The sequence below is a fragment of the Choloepus didactylus genome, chromosome 13 (genome assembly GCF_015220235.1).
Source record: "Choloepus didactylus isolate mChoDid1 chromosome 13, mChoDid1.pri, whole genome shotgun sequence".
In the NCBI taxonomy this organism is placed as follows: domain Eukaryota; kingdom Metazoa; phylum Chordata; class Mammalia; order Pilosa; family Megalonychidae; genus Choloepus; species Choloepus didactylus.
In genome coordinates, this window is record NC_051319.1 from 38924652 (window position 1) to 38947620 (window position 22969).

The following is a 22969-nucleotide window of genomic DNA, read 5'->3' on the forward strand; positions in this document are numbered from 1 at the left end:
TATCAACAGAAATGACCTCCCTCATCTTTCTTCCTTTCAGGCTTCCTTCTAATATTGAAGGAAGATTATATCACTGCTTATATCAATTACTGTTGCGTCCTCTCCCCTTTGAGGCAGGACACATTACGCTCCTTTCATCAATGTGACAATACACAGAGAGTACCGCCAACCAAGATAGCTTGCCCAAGGCTCAGTGTCCAGAGATTTTATTGGGGCTCCACGTTGTAGGCATGACTGACTGATTGCCCACATTGTTGATCTTAGTCTCTGGGTCAGCTGATACCACATGACCCAAAGCTCCCACCCTAAGTCACATTATTGATCTTTCCAGTGTGGCCAGTCCCCACCATAAAATCATATTGTTAAGCTATCCAGTATAACCCAAGGTCCCCAAACGAATACCTCTCAGTTATAACATCCCAAGAGATACCTCCCAGAAGCTGAGAGCAAAAGCCAGACCTTCTCTTTGGGCAAGGCAAAATTCTTTACTACACAGACATGGGATAAAGTTCATACTCCTCAGCTTAGCTTTTAAAGTCCTCTATCAGACCTCTTCTGTGTTACTCACATTTTTTTTCAGCATATTCCTTGTTTACCTGGGTCTCCAGCCTCAATGTGCCATGTTCTTAAGAAAGTACCTTTTCAATCAGAGGGATTGTATGCATGCTTTTCTTCTTCTTGGGTGAAAATGAAACATCAGCTCATCTGGAAAACCTCTGTTATACACAGACCACCTTGTGAATACCTGTATTATGACATAGTTCCCAGTGAACTTGTAAAATAGTTGGTTCACTCGTATGTCATCTTTCTACACTATTTGCCATAGGCCTTAGGTGGAAAAGTGTATATGCTCAAATGCGTCCAGAATAAATAACAGAAGAAAATAAGGAATAGCATATGTAAATATAAAAACAAAACATGGAAATGAAGATTTGTAATAGGAGGTAGCTTTGAGATAAAGTTGTTCACATCAACTCTATAATAATTGAATTAACTCATAAAATTTTTTCCATACTGAAGGTGCTGTGGTGATTGTGATTTGTGACTATACAGAAAAGTCATTTGGGGTGATTTGAAATTCATAAATCATTTCCAAGTATTTACCCAAGTAATATGCAAATTAGTCATTAGTGTATGTCTAAGATAACTGCAGTCTTCAGAATAAGTTGTACTAGTAAGCAAGCAGGTTATACATTCCCCTATACTTGATACAGATTGGGTTTGGGACAAAAGGGGGGAAATGAATTGATATGCTTCTGGTTGGTTATGCTAAACTTTTCTGAAAACAAAACAGTCAAAAATGTGAATTATGAAAGTTTGGTACTAATGTTCAGATTGTATGTGCTAGTAGATTCTACCAGTATATCCAGACTAGTTGTTGCAACCGATATCTGTTCAATGCCTTGCAGTTATTAAACAGCTAAATATCTTAAATTCTGCTTCTATTCTTCAAAGTTCTTGAGTTCTTGTATCATTTTCAATGCCCATTTTAGAATTGCTCTCTTATATTATTACATGTGCCTTTATTCTTGGTGAAGAAACTGTCAAATCTATACTTCTAAAATTCTCTGTCTTTGCTCAAATATGAAAAATAAGATAAATTGTTGAAATTGGGATGAAAGATATATAGGTATGGTGCATTGTTCAGAGTAATATAAAACAGTGTGAAAAATGCTTCAGCAATAAATTGAGATCTTACAGTAATTAAAATGATTTTCTTAAATTATTTAGGTTTCCCTTATTTCTTTTTAGAGAGTTTTATTCCTATTTTCTTTAGTGCTTATTTTTCCTAGAACAAGAAATAGGTATACACTTGACAATTCTTACAGTAACATGAAGATATTGAATGTTCTTTTGAGATTTTGGTTGACATATAGTGTTACTCTTTCTGTATAACCAAACTGTGTTGTGTTTTTTTAAAGTAAAAGTGTCAAAATACACTTTGCTTTACCTTAGTTTACATGGTAATTTTATTTTTTCACCAGTCATCTTAATAACATGCTAAATAAAGGTTCAAAAGGTAAAACTCTTTCTTTCTGTTCTAGTTAGTTTGCACGTCTTTGTGTAATTTCCAATTCCACTCTCCCAATTAAGATAATAGTTTTAGTTTTACTTTTTTATTACTTGTCTGTAGAACATTAATTCATGTTAACAGCGTGTTATATTTTGAATAATTATAAGCTAATGTTATAGTTCCTGTTTAAAGGAGCCATTTCCTTTCCTTTCATTAGGCATATTAGAAACACTATGAAATTATATCAGTTTATATAGAGCTTTTGTAAAGTTCTGTGAAAAACATTATTTTATCCTCATCTCTGAGGTATGTAAGTGATTTTACAGATATGGGAACTGATGCAAGAGGCTTGCTGAGTCTCTCTCAATCTCAATGAGGTAATAGAACCGAAATTTATTTCTCCCTTATAAAAATTCAACTGCAGGCCTGGACTGTTCTCTCAGACAGTTGTCCTCCATATGGTAACAGTGATTTAGCCTGCTTTAATCTTACGGTTTTGCCATTGCAGCCTAAGTTGTCACAATTGTCAGAGCTTAGTGAGAGAGAGAGACTGAAGAATGCTTTTGACAGCCTCAATCTAGAAATGCCACGTCACTACCATTCATGTTTTATTTAACAAAACTAGTCATGAGCCTAGCTGCCTGAAGGCTGGGAAGTGTGTGTGTGTGGGGTGGGAGTGGGGGGAAATAGGGCAAGGAAGGGAGGAGTCCAGATTTAATGAGCAGTAGTAATATATACCATATAAGGTGATACACCAGAAGTCATATAGCAGGAAAATGTCTAAGTTCTGCAGAACCCAGAGTTTGACTTTTACTTTTGGCATTCCTTGTGTATTGCATAGTGAGTTTTTGAAGTGATTAATTCATTATATTCTTATTGTTTCATTGGGATGAATTTGCATCTTACAGAATAGTAAAACAAATTCTTATTGAGATTGGAAATTATAAGCAATTTAAAAATGTTTTTGCAATTACTTGATCTGCACTATTTCCTCATGCTTTCTAATGAATTATAAACATGTTCATGAATACACATTGATACCAGTTGCAGAACTATCCTTACTCAAAAAAAGTGATGCTGTCATAGAGATTTAAATAATGTAAAAGCTGAGTGAGGAGTATAGTTTTACAGGTTGTTTAAAAGGAAAAAAGAAGAGACTTGCAGGAGCAAAATGTAGACTGTTTAACGTTTGTTTTAATTTGGCCAAGGAACAGAGACTTACTTATATCACCTCTAAAGTGGTGTAGAGCCAAGAAGAGTCATTTATTTTAAGGATACATGTGCATCAGGCCCCAGGCCAAGCTGAGCAACAAAGCCTCAGGGAGTGTAGGAATTGTAGGAGCAAGTGAGACCTCAGAGACCATTTATAATGTTGGGGAACTTTAGAGACTTTAGCAGGCATTCGCAGCTCCATACTTTATTCTTCATATTAACAAAATTTATCTACTTTTTAGTTGCCTGCTTTTTTTCCTTCTTCCTTTTGACTGACTTACTCACTCACTATATATATCTTTTTCTATTTCATAGCTTCTGGCTTTTCCGTTTCTCTGCTTTCCTATAACTCAGGTCTACTAGGACCCATCGTTCCCTATAGTATATACTTTGTGGTATCTCCATGAATTCTTGAGTCTTCATTACCCATTGAAACTGACTTATGTTTATGTATGCATTGGTGTGTGTGTGAGAGTGTGTGTGTGTGTGTGTGTGTGTTTTCTCCCATTTCGACTTCCCAAGGCAGATAATCTGTTGGGTTTATCAAATCTCTGTAGACTGGGCCACAACATAGGTCACAGTCCAGCCTAGTAGTTGGCAGCCTTGTTTTAGAAAAGGTGCCCATCCCCATATCCTACCCAGCCATGGTTGAGAGAAGGGAACTTTACATTGTAGAAAACATGGTTAACCATTGCTGCCCATTAAGAAGAGGTTGTGGGTGAAACAGTTTTTCTTAGGGGAGGACTAGGGGCAGTGGACATGACAGGTCCCATGAAGAGCACATCTTGTCCATTATTCTAATGTTAAAGATTTCCACCTTTTAAGTGGTAGGATTCCAACATTTAACTAGGTAAAAGCAACACTCCACTGATTGACCTCACCTCCATGGAATCCTAAGGCTCTGGTGAGCCCAGTTTGAAAATAGTTGTGTTCTTGAACTTTGGCTGCTGAATCTCTGAGGAAAGAATATGATGAAAAGGGTATCATGACCTAAGTGGTGATGGGATCCCTGAACTTAGCTGAAAAAACAAAGGTGGAATGAAGTTGTGAAAAACTAGCGGGCTTTTTCTGAGTTAAGATTGGAAACTGCTAAGAAAACATGGGATGAATTTATGCAGAGTAGAGGGATTGCTAATAATACCTTGTTGAAACAGCCTTAAAAAGAAGTAGGTCAGAAGGAAAGAGACAGTTTTGGTGTCTCCCAATGCAATTACTACCTCAGCTTTAAACATCTTCTCATGCAATAGTACCTCAAACAGGAAAGAGGGAAGGAGGCATGAAGAGGGGCCTTCTCTTCCTGGGTTCTTTTTTTATCAGGGAGAAAAATCCTTCCTTGAAACCCTATCACCAGAGACATTCCCTTTTTATCTCATTTGTTTGAACTGCTTCATCTGCTCATCTCTAGACAATGGCTGGCAAAAGAAGAATTATATTTTCATGATTGGTTTACAACAATTATTGTGATCATTATGTGTCACTTAGGGCTGGGCTTTATTGGTATAAACAAAATCATGGTTCTGTTAAGCCAGAAAAAAGGAGACGGTATTATGGGTAGACAAAAAAACAGATTCCATTACAGTGATTAAAACTAAGAGGTGGTCTAATGAGAACATAAATATAATTGTTAATGCAAGCAGCTGCCATGTTATTACTTTTCACCACAAAGGAATAAACCAGAAACTATAATTCAGTCTGGTATAATAAGGAAACATTGTATTGGGGACCAAGAGACTATGTTGGCAACTAATTTTGTGACCTCGGGTAAAATTATTTTGATTCATTAGAAGGCAGTGTAGTTTAATATTTAAGAACTAACTCTGTGGAGTTAAATTACCTGTGCTTGAATCCTGGCTCTACCATTTACTGTCTGACTTTTCCCAATTTTAATTTTCTCTAGGCCCTACATTGCTACATATAAAATGAGGGTATGTAATTCTAGGATTGTTGTGAGGATATTTGCAGGTAATGCTTTTAAGTTGCTTAGCTCAGTGCCTGTCAAATGTACATGCTCAAATATTAGCTATTTTTACTGTTTTTGTATCTAGAATTGCAATTGTAGTATATTTGAGGGGGATTTCATTATAACACATTTTATAAAATTCCCTCATTATATAACATCATTTTCATTAATACTGGTATGTGTGGGTTTTTTTTGGTGTGTTATGACTAAAACAACACAAATGTATTATCTCACATTTTCTTTAGGTCATATGTTCTGGTACAGTGCAGCTGGATTCCCTGCTTGAGGTTTCACTAAGGGGCTGGTTGGGTCTGCAGTTCTCATCTGGGCTCAGAGTCTTCTTCCTCTTTGCTGGTTGTCAACAGAATTCAGCTGCTTGCGGTTGTAGAATTGAGGTCCCTATTTTCCTTCTAGTCAGCAAGGGACCACACTCAGTTCCTAGAGACAGGTCACAGTTCCTTGGCATGTGGTCTCCTAGGGAGCTTACATCATGGATCTTAACTTTCTTGAAGGCCAGAAAGAACACATCTGTCTGAATTCTAATCTTATAGGAGCAGCCAGAGAAAACTCTCTGCTGTTACGAAGCTCATGTGGTTAAGTCACAGTCATCCAGATAATTTCCCTATGTTAAAGTCAATTGGGAGTTTACTCATATCTGCATAATCCCTCCACTGAAATACTTAGATTAATATTTAAATGCTTAGCTGAGAAAAGGTGTGTGTATATCAGGGGCCATGAATCTAGAGGCACGATCTTAGAATTCTGCCCTCCACACTTAGCCCTTTTACTAATGATACTAGTCTTTCAGTTACTTGGGAACCCACCACTGGATGTAATGCTTTGGTCCTCACCCATCAGTGCCCCCAGGATTCACTGATTTTAAACTCTAAAGAGCTTAATGTTTTGAAATTCAGTTGAAGAACTACTTAGCATAATCTTTTCTGACCCCATATTGGTTGACTAGAAATCTTTTCAGATGGAAGTGAGGAATGCAGTTAAAGAAATACTATATTTCACAGAAGAAGAAAAAGGAAAGTCCCTTAAACATATGAACACTTATATTTCATCAGGGAAATGTAATTAAAACTACAATGACAGGGAGGGGCAAGATGGCAGCATAGAGAGGTGTGGAATTTAGTTAGTCCCCTGGAGCAGCTAATAAACAACCAGGAACAACTAGTAAATAATCTGAAACAACTGCTGGGGAACAACCATGACTGTCCACACATCGTACACCAACCTGGAATAGGTGGAATGGCTGAGATCACAGCATAAAAGCTGTAAGTAAAAACTGCAGAACCATGCCGGGATCCTCCTCCCCCCATGGCAGAATGAGCTGCAAGACCTCACTGTGGGAGAAAACAGCATTCCCAGAGCAAGCGAATATAGATCGACCTAGCTCCAACTGGGGTTTTAATTAACAAATATGGACTGCTGAATACAAGCTACAGACATAGACAAATCCCTAACAAGCAGCAGTGGGAGAGGAGGTGGGGCTGATGGGAAAAAAAAAAAAAAGTAAAATAAAATACAGAAGCTTTTGGAAAAGGGGCTTTCTTTCCCTTTTTCTCTGTCTCAACCTGAGTGGCTCAGTGGAGAGAGCCTCAGCCATTTTCAGTTTGCAGTGCTCTGACCCAGACAGGGGTGGAGTTAACAGAGTCAGAGAGACAAAGGAGTAATTCAAGTGCAGAAGATAACTCCCTAGGGGGTGTATCTTCTGTAAGAGGAAGGAGGTGGGGCCCAGATCTAGTACCTACCCTCCCTTCAGAACTCAGACCCCAGGGCCTGGGGAAAAACACTCAAAACAGAAACAACTTAAGCTGAGAATTAAAGGGACCACACCTCTTTACACCAGTGCAGAGCAACATGCCAACAGGCACCACCTGCTGGGCAGGTGAGGAAAAGAACAGCAGTTAGAGGCCTCACAGGAAAGTCTGTCAATCTTCTAAGACACACCCTCGGGGAAACCTGACACTGAATATAGCCCCACTCTGAGACGTGAATCCATTCTGGTCTGGGAAAATCTGATTGGGGTAACCAAGGAAATCAGGTGCCTTTACAACAGAAAGCAAATCACACTAGGAAAAGTGAAGACATGGCCCAGTCAAAGGAACAAACTTAGACCTCACCTGAGATACAGTTAAGATATGGTTTCACTTTAATGAAATAATCAATTAAAGATTTTCAAATAAATATGCTAAATCAATTCAAAAAGCAAGTCAAGAAGTTCAGGGAAGATATGGCAAAAGAGATGAAGAAAATAAAGAAAACACTGGGTGAACAATGGTAGAAATTGACAGTGTGAGAAAATAACTGGCAGAATCTATGGAAATGAAAGGCACAACACAAGAGTTGAAAAACACAACGAAGACATAAAACAGCAGATTTCAAGAGGCAGAAGAAAACATTCAGGAACTGGAGAACAAGGCACCTGAAATCCAACACACCGAAGAACAGGTAGGGAAAAGAATGGAAAAATACGAGCAACATCTCAGGGAATTGAATGACAACTTGAAGCACATGAATGTATGTGTCATGGGTGTCCCACAAGGAGAAGAGAAGGGAAAAGGGGCAGAAGCCGTAAGAGAGGAAATAATCACTGAAAATTTCCGATTTCTTATGAAAGACATGAAATTACAGATCCAAGAAGTGCAGTGTACTCCCAACAGAATGGATCTGAATAGACCTATGCCAAGACACTTAATAATCAGATTAACAAATGTCAAAGACAAAAAGAGAATCCTGAAAGCATCAAGAGAAAAGCGATCCATCACATATAAAGGAAGCTTGGTAAGACTATAATTCTCAGTAGAAACCATGGAGGAAAGAAGGAAGTGGGTGTGACATTTAAGATACTGAAAGAGAAAAAACGCCAACCAAGAATCCTACATCTGGCAGAACTGTCCTTCAAATATGAGGGAGAGTTTAAAATATTCTTTGACAAACAATGAGAGAGTTTGTGAACAAGATACCTGCTGTACAGAGAATGCTAAAGGGAGCAGTACAGACAGATGAGAAAAGACAGGAGTGAGAGGTTTGGAATGCAGTTTTGGTTGATGGTAGCACAGCAATGTAAATACACAGAACAAAGATGATGGTGGGTATGGTTGAAAGAGGAAGGTTAGGGGCATGTGGGACACCAGAAGGAAATAGGGAAAATAAAAACTGGGACTATATAACTCAGTGAAACCTAGAGTGCTCAACAATTGTGATAAAATGTACAAATATGTTTTTACATTAGGGACAACAAATGAATGTCAGCCTTGCAAGGTGTTAAAAATGGGGTGGTATTGGGGAAAAACATACAATCAATGCAAACTAGAGTCAATAGTTGGTGGAAACATTGTGTTATGCTTCCTTTTATGTGGCAGGGGCAATGGGCCAAAGCTAGATGCTTGTGAGAGGGGGATATAAGAGAGGTTTGTAGGATTCTTGGCTTTGGTGATGTTGTCTGACTCTTTTATTAGACTTTATTTTAATTCTGTCTTTCCTGTTGTTGCTTTTTAGCTGTCATCTTTTTTTTTTTCTTTCTTTTTCTTTTTCTTTTGTCTCTCTACCTTCCTTGACTCTTCCTCTTTGTGGAAAAAATGGAAATGTCCTTCTATAGATAGTGGTGATGGTGGTGAATGCATAAATACATGATTATGCAGGGAATCGTTGATTGTTTTTTTAGAATGAAATGTACGGTGTGTGAACAAAACCATCTAAAAAAAATGGGTTGATGAAGAAACCTTGAGGGCATTATATTGAGTGAAGTAAGTCATACAAAAAAGGACAAATATTGTATGGTCTCACTGATGTGAACTAATTATAATATGTAAGCTCATAGACATGAAATAGAGGTTACCAGGATATAGAATGAGGCTAAAGAATGGGGAGCAGTTGCTTATTATGAGCAGAATGTTTAACTAGGTTGAACTTAAGTGTTTGGAAATAGACAGAGGTGATGGTAGCATGTTATTGTGAAAATAACTAACAGTGCTGAATGGTGTGTGAATTGGTAGAAAGGGGAAGCTTAGAGTCATGTATATCACCAGAAGGAAAGCTGGAGGTTAAAAGATGGGAATGTATAAAACAGTGAATCTTGTGGTGGACAATGTCCATGATTAACTGTACAAATATTAGAAATCTCTTTCATGTACCAAAACAAATCTATGACACTATAACTAGAAGTTAGTAATAGAGGGGTATATAGGGAAAAAAATATGCCTGTTGCATACTCTGTACTACAGTTAGTAGTGTTTAACATTCTTTCATCAACAGTAACAAATGTACTATACCAATACCATGAGTCAATAATGGAGGGTCATGGGTAGGGGTATGGGAGGAGTTGAGTTTTCTTTTTTATTTTTATTTCTTTTCTGGAGTAATGAAAGGGTTCTAAAAATTGAAAAAAAAAATAATTGTGATGAATGCACAACTATATACGGTACCGTGAACAATTGATTATACACTTTGGATGATTGTATAGTATGTGAACATTCTCAGTAAAATTGAATTTAAAAAAAAACAATGAGAAACCATCAGAATAGCTTAAAGTAACGATAAAGTGTCGTGAGGATGAAGAGCAGAGCGGTTTCTTACATACTGCTGGTGGGAATGTCAATTGATACGACTACCTTGGAAAGCAGCTTGGCACTGTCTGGAAGAGTTGAACATCCATGTACCCTTTGAACTAGCCATTCCATTCCTAGAGTCTAGATCCTAGAGAAAATCATGTATTGGTTAACAAGAGACATGTACAAGAATGTTCTTAGAAGTATTGTTTATGTAATAGCAAAAGCAAAACAAAACTCCACAGAAGTCCATCTAGAGTAGAAGGATAAATTGCTGTAATAAAGTCCTGTTTTGTGCTTTAAGTGGGTTTCAAAATATTCCATTCTGTAAACTGTGGGATTATATCATTTTGAGTTAATGAAATGATAAAACACACTTGCCAATCTCAGCTGACCGGGATCCAAGAGCTAGCCATCATTCACTTTATGTCTAAATCACAAATCTGCATATACTGAAATACTATGTAGCAGTGAAAAATGAATGCTCTCTAATCTGTGTTACTTGTGGGGTGAATAGAGTCTAGTTCTGGGGGATATTGACTGGAAGAGAAAGAGAGTGAATTTTCTAGGGTGCTAAAAATGTTCTTTATCTTGGGTGGTGTTTACATGGATTACACATCTGTAAAAATTAGAAATATCCTTAACATTTGTATAGCTTGAATTAAAAAAAAAAGTAATTTAAAAAGTGAATTCTAGATGCATACATCCATGTGGGTGAATTTCCGAAAGAATTGAGAGAGAGAAAAGCAAATAACAGAATTATAAATTCTGAATGATTACAGCATATAGTTCGAAAAATAGGCAGAACTAAAAAAAGATTTGTTATTAAGAGATACATACAGAGGTGGTGTTCTGGTTTGCTAATTCTGCCCTTACGCAAAATACCAGAAATGGATTGGCTTTTATAAAGAAGGGTTATTTGGTTACAAAGTTACACTCTTATGGCCATTCAAATGTCCAAACAAAGGCATCAGTAGTAGGGTACCTTCACTGAAGAACACCGATGGTGTCTGGAAAACCTACGTTAGCTGGGAAGGCACGTGGCTAGTGTCTGCTTGCTCCTAGGTTGTGTTTCAAAATGGCGTTCTCCAAAATGTCTCTGTAAGCTGCAGCAGCGAGCTTCTTCTGTCTGAGCTTTTATAGGGCTCCGATAAATTAATCAAGACTCACACTGAATGGGCAGGGCCACACCTCCATGTAAATAATCTAATCAAAGATATTATTAGGTGGGTCACATCTCCATGGAAACAACCTAATCCAAAGATTCCAACCGACTCAACACTCCTACAACAGTCCCCACAAGATTGCATCAAAGAACATAGCGTTTGGGGGGATGTAATACATCCAAATGGACACAGGTGGTAAAGTGGTTTTAGAAATCTAAAGAATTATTGGTAGAGAAGTAAGAATAGTGGTTACCTCTTGGAGGAGAGAGATGCAAGCAAGAGAGGCACACAGGGCACTTCAGGTACGTTACTATTTTATTAACTGGGTGGTGGGTTTGGCAGTATTATTCTATTCTTTGTTATATATTAACTTTTGCATGCATGATATATTTCATAATTTAAAAAAGACACAGCTCTCCTAAAATCTTCACTTACAAATGCATTTTCCTACATTTTAATTTTGTTCCACAAGTAGTCATTAAGAAAATCTTACTATAGAAGATTTTTAAAAATACAGATAATATAAAAATCCTTCCTGATCCCCCATCCCAGAATTTTTTGTAGTACCTTACATGTTTTTACTTTTGACTTTCAAAGCAGACTTTAAACAATTTGAAGGGAAAAAAAAAAAACGGTATCAGTGACAATCTGTTTGAAAGCCTAGTCGTCTGTTTTCTTTTTTCAGTGTTTATATTTCATTGTTATTTTTGATTATAAGAATAGTTCATACTGAATCCCCAGCACCTATAACAGTGCCTGGGCCAGAATACATACTGAAATATTTATTGAATGAATAATGGATGTTCTTTCAAAAAAATTACCAACAATTCAGAAGTACATGTATATTGTAAGTAGAAGGCATTTCTTGCCACTTCCCATGCTCTTTTTTTAAAGGAATTTTATTGAGATATATTCACACTCCATTCAATCCATCTGAAATATACAGTCAGTGGCTATCAGTATAGGCACAGAGTTATGCATTCATCACCACAATCAATTTTAGAACATTTTCATTACTCTAGAAGAAAAAATCCCCCATCCCTTATACTCCCCTGTTGTTGACTCTTAGCATTGGTGTGGTATCCCGTTACAATTGATGAAGAATATTAAAACATTACTGTTCAGTGTAATCCATAATTTACAGTAGGTGTATTTTTTTACCATATACCACCCTTTTATTAACACCTTGTAATAGTGATGTGTATTTGTTCTAGTTCATGACAGAACATTCTTATATTTGTACTATTAATCACAGTCATTGTTCTCAACAGGGTCCACAGTGTTATACAGTCCCATGTTTTATCCTCTAGCTTTCCTTTTAGTAACATACACAACCCTAAACTTACCCTTTGAGTTTTCTTATTATAATTAGTTCATATTAGTGATATCATAAATATTTGTCCTTTTGTGTCTAGCTTATTTCACTCAACATAATGTCCTCAATCCGTGTTGACGTGTGCTTCAGGACTTCATTCCTTCTTACTGCTGAATAATATTCCATCATATATGTATGCCACATTTTGCTTATCCATTTATGAATTGATGGGCACTTGGGTTCCTTCCATCTTTTGGCAATTGTGTATAATGTCACTATGAACATTGGTGTGCAAATCTCTGTTTGTGTCCTTGCTTTCAGATCTTCAGGTATATACCTATTAGCAGAATTGCCAGACCATATGGCAGTTCTATACTTAACTCCCTGAAGTACGGCCCAGTTGTCTTCCACAGCAGCTGCACATTTTTACATTCCCACCAGAGGTGAATGAGTGTTCCTATTTCTCCATATCATCTCCAACACTTGTAGTTTTCTGTTTTCTTAATAGTGGCCATTCTAGAGGGTGTGAAATGACATCTCATTGTGGTTTTGACCTACATCTCCCTAATAGATAGCCATGTTGAGCATCTTTCCATGTGCTTTGTAACTGTTTGTATGTCCTCTTTGGAGAAATGTGTATTCAAGTCTTTTGCCCATTTGTTAATTGGGTTGTTTGTCTTTTTATTGAGTTGTAGGATTTTTTAATATATTCTAGATATTAAACCCTTATTGGATATGTGGTTTCCAATTTCTCCCATTCAGTAGGCTGACTTTTCTCTTTCTTGACAAAGTCCTTTGAAGTACAAACGTTTTCAATTTTGAGGAGTTCCCATTTTATCTTTTTTTTTTTTTCTTTCATTGCTTGTGCTTTGGATGTAAAGTCTTAGAAACTATTGCCTAACACAAGATCTTGAAATAATTCCCTAAATTTTCTTCTAGGAGTTTTATAGTCTTGCCTTATGATCCATTTTGAGTTTATTTTTGTATAAGGTATGAGATAGGGGTCCTCTTTCATTCTTTTGGATATGGATATTCAGTTCTCCCAGCACCATTTGTTGAAGAGACTATTCTGTCCAGTTGAGTGGACTTGGCAGCCTTTCAAAAATCAATTGACAGCTGTATAATGGTACCATGAACAATTGATTGTACACTTTGGATGATTGTATGGTATGTGAATAACCTCAATAAAATTGAATTAAAAAAAAAAGGAATAACATATACTTTTCCCATATCCCTTGTCCCCCTCACCTCTTTTGTACTTGTTACCAGTTACGTCTTTGTACGTTGTATGTCCAAAATCATTGATTTAGCATTACTTTTTATACATTTACATTTTTATACTTTTAGAAAGTAAGATGTGAGTTCCATACCAAACAATACACTACATAATACAGGCATCCTATAATTAACCAAATGGTTATCTTTACCACAGGTCTTTATTTCTTTATGCAGCTTTGAACCATTGTCTAGTGTCCTTTCAGGTTGAAGAATTTTCTTTAGCTTTGCTTGTATGGCTGTTCTAGTGGTGATGAATTCTCACATTTTATCTGGGAATGTCATAATTTCTCTGTCATTTGTGAAAGAAAGTCTCATCAGATATAAAATTTTGGTTGCCAATTGTTTTCTTTGAGCACTTTAAATATTTCTACCCACTGCCTTCTTGCCTCCTTGGTTTTTGATGAGTAATTTGTGCTCAATTTAATTGGGCTTTGCTTGTATATAACACTTTGTTTCTCTTTTGACACTTTCAGAACTCTGTACTTGTCCTTTGCATTCAATAGTGTGATCAATATATTGACAGGGTGTATTTTGCTTAATCCTTATCCTGTTTGTTGCTCTCTGGGCTTCTTGGATGTGCATATTTTAGTCTTTTGCTAAGTTTGGGACGTTCTCTGTCATTATTCTTTGGCTATTCCTTCTGCTCCTTTCTCTCTTCTTCTTTTGGAACATGCTTGATGGTTTTCCAGAGGTATCTTAAGCTATTTTTGCTTTTTATAATGCTTTTTTTCTTTTTTCCCCTCAGCCTGACTCATTTCAAGTGTCTTGTCTTCAGGTTCACTGATTTTTATCTTCTGCCAGCTCCAAAGTGCTCTTGAAACCATCCTGGGCATGTTTCATTTAAGTTATTGTGGTCTTCAACTACAGGAGTTCTGTTTGGTTCCTTTTAAAATTTTTCGTACTAAGACTGTCATATTTCTCATTCACTGTTTTCCTGATTCCTTTAGTTCTTTTTCTGTATTTGCTAGGAAGCGATACTTGAGCTGAGAGATGAATGGATATTAACACAGCAATTTTGTGGAGGTGGGAAAAAGGTTACAAAGTCAATGGTAAAGGGACGGAGAGAAGGCTGTGTGTGGCTGGGCAGAAAGGGAAGTGAAAGGTAGAGTCAAGAGCAAGTTGAGACTAGAGAGATAAGTATGAACCATACCATGCCAACCATTGTAGGCCATGTTACAAATCATTACTCAATATCTAAGAGCAGTAGGAAGCAATTGATTTTAGAGTATGAAAGGGGAGTTAGTTATGGATGAAGGGGATCATTGATGTGTAATCAGTTTTGTATTTTCTTTAGCAATGGTATGGAAAATGCAATGGTGGGTGACCAGAGGTAGACAATTATGAAGCTATTTTAATAGCCAAGCAAGAAAAAATAGCAGTGGTAGGTTAGAGCAAAATAAATGAATTTCAGTGATTCTTAGGAAGTCTGTCAGTATAGGACTTTGTGATTGTAGCAGCTGTGGAGGTTCACTGATCAGACCTCTCTCCGAGAGAGACTTCCGTGAGAAGCATTGTTGGCTGCACCTTTGGATCCATCACAGCTTTCCATCACAGATTGTGTATGGGAGGGGTGGGGGGCGTGCTTCCCAGGCCTGTTCCCAGCTAATGACTGAGCACAGAAGGGCTGGGTCATACCTGACTGGCATGGTACTCCTGTCATGGGCAGCCTTTGCTTTTGGGGATGCCCCCCTCCCCCGCCTGGTCAGGGCTTTCTCAGAACTGCATTGCTGCCCCCTCTACCCAACCTCCTTTCTGCTGTCTTTCACAGGTGTCAGACCTGTATCACCTTCTGAAGGAGTCCCTTGCCTTCTCCTGCTCCCTCCCTCTTTATCCTTCACAGGCCTTCCTCCTGATAAATCTCAAGCACCTCTAGTCCCATACTGGCAAACACTTCTCAGAAACCCTGACGATCATATAGGGGGGTGCATATATAACATATTCCTCAGTCTCATATTGAATGTCTAATAGAAGAAATTAAGGAATAATATTACTTATATTATTCCATACTTACTACATACCCTACAGGAGTTCAGTTAAAAGAAAACAAAGGGAAGAGAAGATATGAATCAGTTGGGTACGGCAAGTTACATTGAACAGTTTTCTTCCTTTCTTAGAGTAATAAAATGAAATGGACTTTTATTCTGTTGAGTTTATTTTATGTGGCGTCATACATTTTTACATAAAATTTTATCAGGCTTACTTTAGTAGTTTAGTTTTATTTTTATACTGTAGCTTATACATGTTATCTAAACAGAAATAGTTCTTACCAACCTGACGATAATGGAACATTGAGGAGACTGCATCTATATTAAGACAACTATTTGTATAATATCAAAGCTTGAATATCCAAAAGGGATCTGATCAGAATCCTTTATCTTTTCATGCATTATGATGCATGAATTAAAGGCAATATAATAAACCATATCACTTTTAACTTTGCCCTCTCAGGTTCCTATACTTCCCCCTATACACTTTTGTAGGTAAAGCCCTTACTTTTATGTTCATTAGGAGACAACTCAAGTTTTTCTTTTTTCTCAGATTGCAATATATTTACTATATATGTGTCTAGTAGACAAGTGTGGATGTATATAATTATTTACATATAATTCTCAACACATATAGCCAAGTTTGGGTTTTCATGAGTTTAACAAAAATATTCATTTGTAAGAAAATAACTATGGCTGTTAAAATCCTTGGATTTTAAAGCCTCTTTTAGTCTTTTTTTAAAATATAGTAGTTTAATCTATACTGCATAATAAAAGTAAAACGTAACCTTTTTACTTAAAATTTCAGTATGTTTTTATTTGTATTGTATTTTCCACTTAACATTTGTTAGTATTCTAAGTGGACAGTTCATTGAAGCAACACAATAATTTTAAAGCTTTGCATGTGTTTTTGACCTTCCCTGAGAGAAATCATTGCATATAGTAATAGATGTGTTGTATTACATTTTATATTTGTATTATCCTATAACTATCATGACTATTATGCCCACCACTGCCTGTATGTTTGGACTGTGGAGACACAGTTTTGAAGAAGTGATGTTTCAAGTTTAAGTTATCCTTAATATAATACAGTTTTTAAAATTAACTCATTCTTTTATGAATTAGTAATTTACATAATAGTAAATTTGTTTTAGTTGAATGGCATCCCCAGTTCATTTGGTGCCTAGCAATGTGTTGTTTTGATATAGGAAATAAAGAGCTAGTATTTACATACATGATTAAATTAAAAGACAACCTATAAGGTAGAATAAATCTTAAACTGCCCATGCCAAAGCAATCGAATGTCTTATGCTATACTCAGAGAAAATAGTTCTTTTAGGCCGATTAGTTTGTCTACTCACTGAAAGATTGGAAATTCATTCAAGGTATGATGAAGACCTTGGAAATGGAGAAGAACATCAGCTGAGATAAATTTTAAAAGTCCTTAAGTTATATGTTCATGTCATTCTCTGTTTAACTCTTGCCAAGGATCCTGTGACTGGCAATGGCCAGGTCATTCGCAAGTTGAGTTTCTGGTATATAATATGTGACCTGGAAGAATCTGATTTCTTTCCAAAGTTAATACCACATGGCGTTAATTTCTCCTTCATTGACTGGAAAGGCCAAAATGTTTGGAAAAAGGAGACATTATAACTCTGTATCCTTAATTTATGCTAACAAGTGACTACATTCTTGTTTGTTCAGTTTTTTAAATCAAAATAATATATGCAAATATTATTAAATCCATGTAGTTCTAAACTGGGAATAGAAAAAGGTAAGGGAGTTAGTTCACTATAGGTCCTTTAGCATTAACTAACTCCCTTACCTTTTTCTATTCCCAGTTTTCAGGGACAATACTTTTATCCATTTCTGGTCTTAGTTTTTCTGTTGACTACTTTTATAAGTCTAAATCTGAGATAGGCAAATTGGCCCACAAGCCCAATCCCGTCCACTGGCCTGCTTTTGTAAGGCCTGTGAACTAAGAATGTTTTTTACATTAAAAAAAAAAAGTTGTTTATAAAAAGGAAATACTGAGAAGACTATAGACAGACAGTATGTCTCGCAGAGTCTAAAATATTTGCTCTCTCATCCCGATCCTTTACAGAAAAAATTAGTTGAGAACTCTGGTTTCTAATATATATGGTGTGTGTGTACGTTTGCAGGTAGCATGATACCTGGTATGTAGTAACATTCAAATATTTGTTGAATGTATGTATGCATGCATGCATAGGACAATGTGTCTTCCAGGGCACCCCTGTTTTCTTTGAAGAGGCTCATATTGTGCTTTACAGTTGCTGCTGTAGTCTGAGTATTTCCTGTTACACTTATTCCATCAAACTATGTTAATCAGGATTTAGGTGAACTGATTTTATTTCTAATGTCAGGCACTGTGCTAGAATGTGGGTTATACAGTGGTGAGCAAGACAGGCAGGGATGCTACCCACATGGAACTTAGTGGGAGACAGGCAAGTAAATGCCCAAATACACAAACACACACACACACACACACACACACACACATATACACACACATACATACATATAAATGCAAATTGGAGTAAATAATTTGAAGGAAAAGATCAAGTTATTTGAGGGAGACACAGATAGTAGGGCTCTAAATCCTGAGACCCTTACATATATACTGAAAGCAAGTCATGTTGAGCACTTTAAAATCTTTTCATTCCTCTATGGCAGTGGTTCTTAAATTTAAGCATGCATTAAAATCACAACGAGGTCTTGTTTAAACACAGATTGCTGGGTCCTACCTTCAAAGTTTCTTGTTCACAAGGTCTGGGTAGGAGCCCAGGGATTTGTATTTCTAAGTTCCTAGATGATGCTGATTCTGCTGATTCTGCTGATCCAGGGAACCATACTTTGAGAACGACTGATCTAGGATAGTGGTTTTCAGCATATTGGAATCACTTGTAGAGCTTAACAAAATATTGGTGCCTAGTTCCTTTCCCTGGAGAGTTTGAGTTAATTGGTGTCCCAATTATGGCCTGAGCATGGAACTTTTTGAAATACCTCAGGTGATTCTGATGTGTAAGAAGACTTGTGAGCTACCAGTCTAGAATTTGAGTATGTATATTCCTACAGTTTCTTAGTGGGGCTGAGAGTACCTAATCCTACATTATAGTGAGAAGGAATTGGAGGAAGAGAATTGGAAAAGGGATGGGATGGAAGGCTTAGTTAAAGGTGTGAACTAAGACTTGACACCATCAGGTTGACAAAGGGAGAAGAGAGTGTATCAGACAGGAGAAACAGTGGTGGCATACAAATATGTAGGAGAATAGGTTTTGTTTCAATTAATCCTAGGCAGCCTGTCCATTACGTTCCTAAAATATAACCATTCTGATATTGAGTACCTCTTTTGTCAGTGGTGGTAGACAGATATTCTGAGTAATTTATTTTTAATTTACAAATAAATGTGAAATAAGGATCATTTATGTCTTATTAAAATTATTTTTATGTATGAAATTATTCTATTAAATAGGATGAGAAGAAGAAACCGAAAGACAAGAAAGTACGGAGTTCTAGACACTAACATAGAAAATATGGAATTGACACCTTTAGAACAAGATGATGAGGATGATGATAACACATTGTTTGATGCCAGTCATCCTCGAAGGTAAGTGTTCAGCTGTTTAATTCCATGAATTAGGATGCAAATCCTTAACTAGTAAATTGAAGAAATAAAATTGAATTTTATATAACAGATTTTTCTAACATTTAGTTCTGTTTAATGAAATTCTTTCTGTTACCCAGCCTGTGGCTCATGTTCACACTGCTTTGCCAAAATATACATAAACAATAGAGTACCATCCCCAAAAGAAATCTTTCTTTTAGATCTCCTTGCAGAGTTTTGTTCTTTAAGTGGTGGTTACTAGTAATATGTAGAAACTATGTATGGATATATGAAACAGTTTGTATGGGGGTATGAAATATTTGGTAAACTTGATTTTCTTTTTGTATTTTGAAGACATTTTAGTTTTTAGTTTTGGCTTCTATTTGTAAACAGTGCTTCCTGCCAGAATTGTAGGACTAATGGTAAAAAATCTGATAAGGTAGCTAAAATGCCTATTCTCTAGGACCTTTCCGGAGAGGCTTGGATACATGAAAGTAAATGGCTATAGAATTAGTTTCAATGAAAATGGGACAAGGACTCCATTCAAAAGTAAAAGAAATGCTGAAATAGAGCAGGGTTACTTGGGTGAGGGAAACCTAGGTTCTAGAACCCAGGTATAAATGCAGAGTAAAAGATTTGTGGGATTAATAAATAAAAAAGACTCAATGAAAAGTGGGTTATGAAATCCTTGGTACATAAGGGAGCTTTCAGTTTCTGGTAAGTCACTGATTTAATAAAAATATATTCATGAAATGCCAACTGTATGGTAAGAATAATATTAGAGACTAGGTAGTATTAGAGCCTAGATATGCAAACATTAGCAAAACAACTCTATCTGTTCATTAGGGCCCCAGTCTCAGTGAAAACAAATTTTTAAAAATTCAGATTTACCTTCTGAAAACTCCTTAAATTGCCTATAAAGTATTGTACATTTCTCGGTAAATCTAATATTGCAAGTTGCTTGTCATTTTTTTAGGTGTGGACCACATATTGTTAAGAGTTGGGTTTAGGAGCCATTGTGTACAAAAGATAATTATCTTTATACATTAGAATCTCATTAAGAATAATGTGAAATACATTTGGAAATTGAGACTGACTGTGGGAATAGCAAATCATAATTTTCATCTTGGTTGTGCCCTAAGGAACGTCCTCACTGAGTGGAATGGTGGGTGGAATCTCAATTTTTATATAATCATAAATGTAAGAATAATTATGATTATTTTCATTTTTTCCTAAGCTAATGTTCTGTTTAAACAAGCTAAAAGCATATGAGGCACCTCCTACTGCAAACACAGAAAGGGAAGAAGAAAAAGGAAGTTGTTAACTTAGTCTGTGGAATTCAAGGTTGTCTCCAAAGAGGAACTGAATTTGAACTTCCTTTAACCTGTTTGAAATGTGCTTGGCTGAAGACAAGTTTTTGTACATAGAAGCAACTGTGTACCTACTGTTTAGTAGTTGTGACAGATTGTAGTTTGTTCAGCGAATACAACTAGTCCAGAATGGCAGGCATGTAGCGTTTACATGTGTATTTGTACGTGCAGGGGGCATGTATGTGGAAATAGACATGTAGAAGTTTTTTGGAGGGAAATATTAAATGTTTTTGTAATCTGCCAAGGAGTTTGATATTATCCAGTTGCCACTGGAGAACCATTGACAATGTTTGGCTGGAGTGTATGTGATCAGACTTGTGTAGTTGGTAGTAGTGGGGAAAGTGACCTAGGATAGATGAATCGGGCCAGAACTTGGGCAGACAGAAGGCAAAAGAAGGGGACAGATTCCATGAGCAGTTACTGTCTTTTATCCTGTATCCTGCCTCATTGCAGACGTCTCTCTATTACTTATCCCTTCTCTTACTCCCCTATTTTCATGAATCTTGAGTTCTAGTAGGTAGCTAAATATTATTTAAAGAGGTAAAGTAATTAAACAGAGAGAATAAGTAAAGTGGCATGAAAACATCAAGCAGGAGCATGGTACACTTATCCAAGACTGATGATCAGGGAAAGCCTCTGGGAAGTGATATTTAAATTCTGACCTGAAAAGTGAGTAGAAATTAGCTAAGCGAAAGGTGGGGACTGGAGTGTGAGTTTGAAAGGAAACAACAGGCCTAAACTACCAGAGGCGAAAGAGCATATAGAGTGTTCAGGGTTCTAAAAGAAATTAAATAGTTGCTATATCAGTATCTGCAAGAATAAGTAAAAGAGGGAATGAATGAATTATGAGCTTTGAATGCAAAAGGAAAAGTGGTGAGGTGAGGCAGAATGGAGAATCAGAAGCTGGATCATGAAACACTTGTAATCCATGTTAATCAGTTAGAAATTACTCTATAGGTCATGAATAGCCACTTGAAAAAACGTAAGACAGTGGAAACATAATCAAACTTGTATTTTGAAGATTACTCTGACTGCATGGATTAGAGGAGAGCAAGATTTTGAGAAGGAAGCCAATAAGAAGACTGGTGGTACATGGACTGCAGTGATAGATAGCAAGGGAGGCAGAAGGGAGTGAATTATTCAAGAGGCTGTGGAAGGTATGATCAGCAGGATTTAGGGATTGTGTTTGAAGGACAAAGGAAAGAAAAATGGTAATAATGGAGAAGCAAATTTCAAGGGTTGGATAATGAAGTCACCTTGAATTTTTTGTAATAATACTCCATTTATTTAAAAAAAAAAATATATATATATATATATATATATACACACACATCTCTGGATAGCTTAAAGAGAAAACCGTAGTTCTAACATGCCTACGTATTTATTAATTTATTCAATAAGTAAATAAAGAATGAAGTACCAACTGTTTGTGTAGCAGCTATTTAAGTGTCAAGTACTATCTAGATGCTTGGGAGATATTAGTGCTATAAAACAGACAAGAAAGATAAGTCCTGACATTGTGGACCTTCCCTTCTAGTAAGGAGAAAGTGAGACTGGGAGGTTTAAAGTTCATTTTTATTTCATTTTCCTTTCTATATTCTTCTATATTGTCAGGGGCTTTTCTTGTTGTCCTCCCACACCCACCCCACCCACCCTACAAAGAGCATATATTCCTGCAACAATTTAAAAAAAAAAAAAACAAAAAAAAAACTTTATTTGGAATTATTTTAAACCTACAGAAACATTACAAGCATAAAATTAGTACAAGGAAAACCCTTTTTTTTTTACTCAGGTTCACCTAGTCTTAACATTTTACTTAAATTGTTCTCTTGAGTGCAGTTTCTCTCGTAGCATATATGCAGACAGATACACTCCTCTTTTTCTAACAGTATTCCTCATTTTATGTTTACCTGATGTTCTGATGTTTCCTCAGTTTTAGATTCAGTTTATTCATTCTTAGTTGAAAGACTTCATAAGTCATGTCGTCTCCTTATCACTGTATTATATCTGGCACGCCTATCCCTCATTAGTGGTGATTACTGCTTTTTTTCCCCCTTTCAACTAATAAAGAGACATTTTTAGATCACACAGATATCCTACTTCTTATTAAAATTTCCCCTAGATTTAGCATTCATGATTCTTGCCTGACCTGATCTACACTACGGTTGCAAAATTGTGTTTTCCTACTTCAACATTTCTTCCCCGTTTACCAGACAGCATTGACATTCTATTGTAAACAAAAGCCCTCTCTTCTTCCCTGTTTATTTTATTTATTTATTATTGGTGTAGAATTATGATTTTCTGTTTCTCCAAAGGCTTATGATTCACTGTTAACATTGGCTTATTTTGGTGTTCAAATGGCCCAGATTTGGGCAGTGGGAGCCCCTTCAAACCTTGTGACTTGTTCCCATCATTTTTCTTTTAGATACTTCTTACTTGCTGGCCTAGCAAGATTTTCCAGGCTCATTTTGTACTTAGTCTGCCCCAT

General features: G+C 36.5%; 1 protein-coding gene across 2 annotated transcripts in view; it reads left to right on the forward strand.

Annotated features, from left to right (window-relative positions):
• FAM174A (family with sequence similarity 174 member A) overlaps positions 1–22969 on the forward strand; it is a 54688-nt gene that overhangs the window by 8165 nt on the left and 23554 nt on the right. Inside the window, exon 2 of one of the 2 annotated variants that reach the window (XM_037801842.1) lies at positions 18980–19118. In XM_037801842.1, the coding sequence (XP_037657770.1) occupies positions 18980–19118 (139 nt within the window). Of the gene's footprint in view, positions 1–18979; positions 19119–22969 lie in introns of those variants that run through there. The other variant, XM_037801841.1, reaches the window with a different exon arrangement.